The following is a 9,374-nucleotide window of genomic DNA, read 5'->3' on the forward strand; positions in this document are numbered from 1 at the left end:
GCTACTGGGGTCATGCAGAGTTCACTGAAGGTGAGGCTCAGAGCATGCAGGTCATCTGAGGACACGGACCCTCATGCTGTATGTAGTTGGGGTCACAGAGAGGTCAATGTGGAAAACTTTCAAGACAATTGGGGTCACCTTGGGTCACTGAGGATGCATTTACAAGCAATTGGGGTCATGCAGAGTTCAAAGCGGGTGAGGAGAACACTATGTAGGTCAACTGAGGACACAGACCCTGAGGATGAACGTAGTGGGGGTCACAGAGAGGTCAATGTGGAAAACTTTCAAGACAATTGGGGTCACCTAGGGTCACTGAGGATTAATTTAGAAGCAATTGGGGTCATGCAGAGTTCAATGACTGTGAGGAGCAGACCATGCTGGTCATCTGAGGACACAGACCCTAGGACTCAATGTGGTGGGGGTCGCAGGGAGGTCAATATGGAGAAACCTCAAGGCAATTGGGGTCACCTGGGGTCACTGAGGATGAATTTACAAGCTATTGGAGTCATGCAGAGTTCAAAGCGGGTGAGGAGCACACTCTGCAGGTCATGTGAGGATACAGACCCTGAGGATGAATGTAGTGGGGGTCACAGACAGGTCAACGTGGAAAACTTTCAAGGCAGTTGGGGTCACCTGGGGTCACTGATGATCAATTTACAGTCTACTGGGGTCATGCAGAGTTCACTGAAGGTGAGGCTCAGACCATGCAGGTCATCTGAGGACACGGACCCTCATGCTGTAGTAGTTGGGGTCACAGACAGGTCAATGTGGAAAACTTTCAAGGCAGTTGGGGTCACCTGGGGTCACTGATGATCAATTTACAGTCTACTGGGGTCATGCAGAGTTCAATCACTGTGAGGAGTAGACCATGCAGGTCATCTGAGGACACAGACCCTAGGGCTCAATGTGGTGTGGGTCGCAGGGAGGTCAATATGGAGAAACCTCAAGGCAATTGGGGTCACCTGGGGTCACTGAGGATGAATTTACAAGCTATATGGGTCATTCAGAGTTCAAAGCGGGTGAGGAGCACACTCTGCAGGTCATCTGAGACACAGACCCTGAGGATGAATGTAGTGGGGGTCACAGACAGGTCAATGTGGAAAACGTTCAAGGCAGTTGGGGTCACCTGGGGTCACTGATGATCAATTTACAGTCTACTGGGGTCATGCAGAGTTCACTGAAGGTGAGGCTCAGACCATGCAGGTCATCTGAGGACACGGACCCTCATGCTGTATGTAGTTGGGGTCACAGACAGGTCAATTTGGAAAAATTTCCAGGCAGTTGGGGTCACCGAGGATGAATTTACAAGCTATTGGGGTCATGCAGAGTTCAATCAGGGGAAGGATTGAGCCAGGGAGGTCAGCCGAGGACACAGACCCTCAGGCTGAATGTAGGGGGGGTCACAGAGAGGTCAATATGGAGAAACTTCAAGGCAATTGGGGTCACCTGGGGTCACTGAGGATGAATTTACAAGCAATTGGGGTCATGCAGAGTTCAAAGCGGGTGAGGAGCACACTATGCAGGTCATCTGAGGACACAGACCCTGAGGATGAACGTAGTGGGGGGTCACAGAGAGGTCAATGTGGAAAAATTTCAAGGCTGTTGAGGTCACCTAGGGTCAGTGAGGATGAATTTAGAAGCAATTGGGGTCATGCAAAGTTCAATCAGGGTGAGGAGCAGACCATGCAGGTCATCTGAGGACACGGACCCTAGGGCTGAATGTAATAGGGGTCAGAGAGAGGTCAATATTGAAAACTTTCAAGACAGTTGGGGTCACCTAGGGTCACTGAGGATGAATTTACAGGCTACTGGGTTCATGCAGAGTTCACCGGAGGTGAGGATCAGACCATGGAGGTCATCTGAGGACATGGACCCTCAGGCTACATGTAGTGGGGTTCACAGACAGCTCAATGTAGAAAGGTTTCAAGGCAGTTGAGGTCACCTAGGGTCACTGAGGATGAATTTAGAAGCAATTGGGGTCATGCAAAGTTCAATCACTGTGAGGAGCAGACCATGCAGGTCATCTGAGGACAGAGACCCCAGGGCTGAATGTAGTAGGGGTCACAGAGAGGTCAATATGGAAAACTTTCAAGACAATTGGGGTCACCTAGGGTCACTGAGGATGAATTTACAGGCTACTGGGGTCATGCAGAGTTCACCGGAGGTGAGGATCAGACCATGCAGGTCATCTGAGGACACAGACCCTAGGGCTCAATGTGGTGGGGGTCGCAGGGAGGTCAATATGGAGAAACCTCAAGGCAATTGGGGTCACCTGGGGTCACTTAGGATGAATTTACAAGCTATTGGGGTCATGCAGAGTTCAAAGCAGGTGAGGAGCACACTCTGCAGGTCATGTGAGGACACAGACCCTGAGGATGAATGTAGTGGGGGTCACAGACAGGTCAATGTGGGAAACTTTCAAAGCAGTTGGGGTCACCTGGGGTCACTGATGATCAATTTACAGTCTACTGGGGTCATGCAGAGTTCACTGAAGGTGAGGCTCAGAGCATGCAGGTCATCTGAGGACACGGACCCTCATGCTGTATGTGTCTGGGGTGACAGACAGGTCAATGTCGAAAAATTTCCAGGCAGTTGGGGTCACCTAGGGTCACTGAGGATGAATTTACAAGCTATTGGGGTCATGCAGAGTTCAATCAGGGGAAGGATTGCGCCAGGGAGGTCAGCCGAGGACACAGACCCTCAGGCTGAATGTAGTGGGGGTCACAGAGAGGTCAATATGGAGAAACGTCAAGGCAATTGGGGTCACCTGGGGTCACTGAGGCTGAATTTACAAGTAATTGGGGTCATGCAGAGTTCAAAGCGGGTGAGGAGCACACTATGCAGGTCATCTGAGGACACAGACCCTGAGGATGAACGTAGTGGGGGTCACAGAGAGGTCAATGTGGAAAACTTTCAAGGCAGTTGGGGTCATCTAGGGTCACTGAGGATGAATTTAGAAGCAATTGGGGTCATGAAAAGTTCAATCGTGGTGAGGAGCAGACCATGCAGGTCATCTGAGGACACGGACCCTCATGCTGAATGTAGTGGGGGTTACAGACAGGTCAATGTGGAAAACTTTCAAGGCAGTTGGGGTCACCTAGGGTCACTGAGGATGAATTTACAAGCTATTGGGGTCATGCAGAGTTCAATCAGGGGAAGGATTGCGCCAGGGAGGTCAGCCGAGGACACAGACCCTCAGGCTGAATGTAGTGGGGGTCACAGAGAGGTCAATATGGAGAAACGTCAAGGCAATTGGGGTCACCTGGGGTCACTGAGGATGAATTTAGAAGCAATTGGGGTCATGCAAAGTTCAATCGGGGTGAGGAGCAGACCATGCAGGTCATCTGAGGACACGGATACCCTCAGGCTCCATGTAGTGGGGGTCACAGACAGGTCAATGTAGAAAGATTTCAAGGCAGTTGAGGTCACCTAGGGTCAGTGAGGATGAATTTAGAAGCAATTGGGGTCATGCAGAGTTCAATCACTGTGAGGAGCAGACCATGCAGGTCATCTGAGGTTAGAGACCCTTGGGTTCAATGTGGTGGGGTTGGCAGGGAGGTCAATATGGAGAAACCTCAAGGGAATTGGGGTCACCTGGGGTCACTGAGGATGAATTTACAAGCTATTGGGGTCATGCAGAGTTTAAAGCGGTGAGGAGCACACTCTGCAGGTCATGTGAGGACACAGACCCTGAGGATGAATGTAGTGGGGGTCACAGACAGGTCAATGTGGAAAAATTTCCAGGCAGTTGGGGTCACCTAGGGTCACTGAGGATGAATTTAGAAGCAATTGGGGTCATGCAGAGTTCAATCACTGTGAGGAGCAGACCATGCAGGTCATCTGAGGACACAGACCCTGAGGATGAATGTAGTGCGGGTCACAGACAGGTCAATGTGGAAAACTTTCAAGGCAGTTGGGGTCACCTGGGGTCAGTGATGATCAATTTACAGTCTACTGGGGTCATGCAGAGTTCATGAAGGTGAGGCTCAGACCATGCAGGTCATCTGAGGACACGGACCCTCATGCTGTATGTAGTTGGGGTCACAGACAGGTCAATGTGGAAAAATTTCCAGGCAGTTGGGGTCACCTAGGGTCACTGAGGATGAATTTACAAGCTATTGGGGTCATGCAGAGTTCAATCAGGGGAAGGATTGAGCCAGGGAGGTCAGCCGAGGACACAGACCCTCAGGCTGAATGTAGTGGGGGTCACAAAAAGGTCAATGTGTAGAAACGTCAAGGCAATTGGGGTCACCTGGGGTCACTGAGGATGATTTTACAAACAATTGGGGTCATGCAGAGTTCAAAGCGGGTGAGGAGTACACTCTGCAGGTCATCTGAGGACACAGACCCTGAGGATGAATTTAGTGGGGGTCACAGAGAGGTCAATGTGGAAAACTTTCAAGGCAATTGGGGTTACCTGGGGTCACTGATGATCAATTTAGAGTCTCCTGGGGTCATGGAGAGTTCACTGAAGGTGAGGTTCAGACCATGCAGGTCATCTGAGGGCACGGACTCTCAGGCTCAATGTAGTGGGGGTCACAGAGAGGGCAATGTGGAAAATTTCCAGGCAGTTGGGGTCACTTGGGGTCACTGATTATAAATTTACAAGCTATTGGGGTCATGCAGAGTTCAATCAGGGTGAGGATGAAGCCAGGGACACAGACCCTTGGGTGCAATCTATTGGGCGTCACAGAGAGGTGAATGTGGAAAACTTTCAAGGCAGTTTGGGTCACCTGAGGTCATTGAAGATAAATTTGCAGGCAGTTGGAGTCATGCAGAGTTCATCGAGGGTAAGACTCAAGCCGGGGAGGTTATCTGAGGATACAGACCCTCAGGCTGAATGCAGTGGGTATCACAGAGAGGTCAATGTTTAAAATTTCAAGTGGGTTCCTAGTTACGACAGTATTTTCCGTATAGTGTTGGTGCCTTCATTAGTGTGTGGCTGCCTTCTCAAAGTTTTGTGTTTTGTTTCTGCTCTCTCAGTGTTCCTGACTGGCAGCGACCGCATCCCTATCTATGGCATGTCAAGTTTACGCATCATCATCCAGTCCACGGCGAGTGGGGATCAGTACCTGCCCGTAGCTCACACCTGCTACAACCTCCTCGACCTGCCCAAGTACAGCAGCAAAAAGACCCTCAGCGTGCGGCTTACACAAGCCATCGACCACTACGAGGGCTTTAGTTTGGCCTGATCGGCACAAGACAGAAACAGACACAGCAAATGGAGCAAGTTTTATTTTTGTAAAGTAATGGATCAGAATGTTTTTTAAAAATATTAGAATCAAGGGACACAGAGGCCCAGCATGACACTGTCTACTCTTTCTGGGATTTTAGCAGGGAGAATGTGTGCACTGAAGTCTCGAACCCATCAGACAAAATCAGTTCAGCCTTGTTTTGGTTAATTGTTTTTATCGCCAGCAGTTGCTTGCAATTTTCTTCCCCCATCCCCCATTTTTTCTTTCAGTCATCTTAAATATTTTGATCTTTGCTGCTTCTTGCATTGCTGGCAGTGGGTGAAATGGTGATTTTTTTTTAAACTGCCCACGTCTCCCTGCTTCACTCCTCCCCTCCCCTCCAAATGCAAGCTGGGTCTTGCTTGCATAGAATTGCTACATCTCATGCCCACTACCCTCCTCTCTGCAGGACAGTTGGGTACTGGGGTGGGGGCACTATTGTGATGATTTTCTCCAACCACCCCTTCTTATGGTACACACTCATTTTGTTTGCACAAGACTATGGATTCTATGTTTTTTATATTGGTCTCAAATTTTGGTCGTGTCTTTCCCTGCTTAACCTTTTGAGAGGGGTCTCTTGGGGATTAGGTCACTTCTTGTTAGTTCTAAGGAAGAACAAAATTTAGAAATTGGTTTTCCAAATTGAACCTCTACCAATATAGAAATGCAATATACAAGTCTACAGTAGGCTTAACCTAGTCCTAGTTTCCCTCCTCAAAGGCAAGGGATCCTGATCAAATGTGAGATGGCAGCTCCAAGAAATCAGAATCAAATCCACAGGCTTGTATATGTTTGGAATCTGCGGGGTTAGTTTTTCAGTGCAACATTTCTACTTTCTACTTGACACTTTGTGTCACTATTAAATGCTGGGACTTAAAGGCAATCTTTGTTATGATGCTTTTGTTGATCACATTTGAAATGTACATTAACACTTCTGGGTGGGTAAGAGGATGAATTAACCATCTATTCCCCAAAAGATTAGTAAGCCCTCTTTTTTCCCCTCCATGATCAGTTAAAATGGTGAACAATCTCTCACTTTCCAAGAATCGGTGTAAATCTAATTTTAAACCCTGTTGGAGAATGGACATATTTATAGAACATACAATATTTACATCCCATGTTTGATATGTAGTATTGAACTTTGCACCTCTCTAACAAAAGTTGTAGGCATGGGTTTTTTTTTAAATGTGCTGATTACTACATTGGTAGCCTGTCAGCCTCTTTATAACACAGCATTAAAGACAAATATACAGCTATAGCAAATGTTTATTTTCTATGTGTGTGTGTACATAGTTCGATATGATGCAATAAATTCGATGTTTAATTCCCTGAGCATCAGCTCTCTTTGTCTGAAGGTGTGGAAGAGGGATAGGAATATTCTGTGTGGGCTTTCAGCTTGGAGAGACCGTGGTAGGAAAGTATGCCTTCCTCACTCCACTAGAATCTGCTCACTTCAGTGGAAGTGGTGCTATAAGTTCTCTCTCCTCTGCCTTTTCCTCTACACCAAGTGACTTTATGGGTATATGCTATAACTAATGACTTCCCTCCTGCATCAGAAAGATGTGTTTGTCAACTTCTCTTCAGCTGCACCAGTAATATGGAGCAGACAACTCAATTATGTGGTGGGAGAACCTAAAGGCCCTCCTCCCCCTTCAAATCAGGGCTTCCTTGAGCAAACAGTGTGAGAGTCCCTGCCCCCAAAGCACATATTGCCTAAAGAGCCAAGACCGAGAGAGGTAGTATTATTCCCATTCTATAGATGGGAACTGAGGCAGAGAGAGAGACTTGTCCAATGTTGCACAGATAATTGGGGGTACAGCCAAGAACTGGGTCCAGCTCTTTTGAGTCCCAGCTAACCTCCATGCCATGTTTCTTCTCCTTGTACCCCACTTTGTAGAGTGCTTTGAGAGCTGCAGAAGGGTGGGGCTAAGTAAGTGCCTATTACTATCATCTTCTCTGGGTACTGTTCCCCCAGTGCACAAGTAAGTCTGTAAAACGGTGTTTTGAGTATCAGGGCTCAGTCCCAATAGCAGTTCATTCCGATGCCAGTCTGTGGGCACATGAGAACTTCCCCAGGCCACAGGCCCTGCAGCAGAGGGGAAGACTGTTCTCTGCTGGCTCAATCTCCCGGAGGCTACTGAAGGCAATCCGGGAGATTTTAGGCTGCTAAAAGTCAGGCGGTGCAGCGGGGCTAAGGCAGGCTCCCTATCTGACCTGGCTCCGTGCCACTCCCAGAAGTGGCAACATGTCCAGCAGCAGCTCCTAGGAGGCAGCGCGGGCAGGGGGTCTCCATGTACTGCCTCCATGCACTGAGCGCTGACTCTGCAGCTCCCATTGGCTGGGAATGGGGAAGCTAATGGGAGCTGTGGGGGCAGTGCTTGCAGGCAGGGGCAGTGTGCAAAGCCGCCTGGTGCCTGTGAGCCTAGGAGCCACTTCCAGACATGCTGCTGCTTCCAGGAACCACCCAAGGTAAGCACCGGCCAGCCAGAGCCTGCACTCTGAACCCCCTCCCACACCCCAACTCCCAGCCCCATCCTGCAGCCAAACTCCCGCCCAGAGCCCACACCCCCTCCTGTACCCCAACCCCCTACCATAGCCCTGAACCCACTCCTGCACCCAAACTCCCTCCCAGAACCCACATCCCATCCTGCACCCCAGCCCCTTGCTCCAGCCCGGTGAAAGTGAGTGAGGGTGGGGGAGAGCGAGTGACCGAGGGAGTGGGGCTGGAGTGAGCATGGGTAGGGCCTCAGAGAAGGGGCAGGGCAGGGCAGGGCAAGGGCATTTGGGTTTGTGCGATTAGACAGTTGGCAACCCAAGATTTTTGTTGGTGCTATTACTGTCATTACAACCTGGAAAAGGCCAAGCGGCTCAAAGGGTTAAGGTGCACAGAGAAATCCTTTCATTGTATTTCTTTTGATGCTGGAGCTTGGGATAACTATTTTCATTTGCTTTCATAGGCGGTTGCTCTGCAGGGGAGTGCAGGAGAGGACCAGCGCTTCCTCCGTTTTATTCTTTGAAGTGAATTCTTTGAAGATTTCTCTACAGTTGGATAGGTGTGGCTGGGGAGCTATTTTCAATATGCCCAAATACCCAATTACTTGTTAAAGGATGAACCTCAGTTGCAGTGGGGCTAAAAGCCCCAAGCCATCTTTGTGGACGTAGTGGCAGCTGAATGCAAGAGGGGTGTGTGACGCTGCGTGGAATATGGGTGACCATTTACAATACTGTTGTACCAATATTACAAAATATGCCATGTAAGGTCTCAGTGGAAAAGTTATGATTTGCCAAGTATGATAATCTTGTTTATATGTTTGTATCATCTTTGTGTGGAGCATTATAAATATCTGTATTTCAGACCTGTGCTGTGTATCTGGGTGACACCCCCAGACAGATTGGCATCAGCACTTTCTAGCCTGCGTGATGGCCTAGCAAAGGCAATCAGCTGTACAATGAACAGGCAGGGATACACCTGAGTCAGCAGGACATATAGGGACATGCCTGGGGACAGGGGACTCTGCTTTTCCAGGCCCATGTTCCGTAAGTTTGTGTTTGGGACAAAGGAAGTACAAACCACACGGCAGAGGATATAAAAAGGCAGCTGCTGCTTCTCCCTTTTGTCTTCAATTCTGCTTCTTACCGCTGGAGTAACAAAGGACTGAATGACTCATCCAAGCTTTTGGATGTGTTTCAGAGGGACTCTCCAAGCCAGCAAACTCACCAGTACTGCTAAGAACCTGATGTATGGACTCTGAAGTCTTACGTATCTGATTGCTTTACCATCTAACAACTCTCTTCTCATTCTTGTCTCATAAACCTTTAGTTTTAGATACTAAAGGATTGGCCGGCATGGTATTTTGGGTAAGATCCAAATTAATATTGCCCTGGTAATGTGGCTGGCCCTTTGGGGTTCAGAAGAACATTTTGTATCGTGAACAGAGGTTTTAAATACCTCCTCACCTTACTGGACCTAGGGGCTGATTGGGAGCCAGAGAACTGCAATGCAATAAAGGGGGACATGTGATTCCTTGTTTCAGCTTCTTGATAAGTAGTGTGGGAGATCAGCAGGGCCGGCACTTCCATTTAGGAGACCTAGGCGGTCGCCTAGGGCAGCAGGATTTGGGGGGGCGGTAATTCAGCAGT

The 9,374-nt window shown here is 48.8% G+C and overlaps 1 protein-coding gene across 6 annotated transcripts in view; it reads left to right on the forward strand.

The window, feature by feature from the left end:
* HERC3 (HECT and RLD domain containing E3 ubiquitin protein ligase 3) overlaps positions 1-8,590 on the forward strand; it is a 143,157-nt gene extending 134,567 nt beyond the window's left edge. For 5 of the 6 annotated variants that reach the window (XM_054029119.1, XM_054029121.1, XM_054029120.1 and 2 more), the window contains one exon: positions 4,984-6,566. In XM_054029119.1, coding sequence (XP_053885094.1) covers positions 4,984-5,192 — 209 coding nt within the window. In that variant the 3' untranslated portion in view covers positions 5,193-6,566. Of the gene's footprint in view, positions 1-4,983; positions 6,567-8,191 lie in introns of those variants that run through there. The other variant, XM_054029124.1, reaches the window with a different exon arrangement.
* Positions 8,591-9,374: the final 784 nt, after the last annotated feature.

The sequence above is a fragment of the Malaclemys terrapin genome, chromosome 5 (assembly GCF_027887155.1).
Source record: "Malaclemys terrapin pileata isolate rMalTer1 chromosome 5, rMalTer1.hap1, whole genome shotgun sequence".
NCBI lineage: Eukaryota > Metazoa > Chordata > Testudines > Emydidae > Malaclemys > Malaclemys terrapin.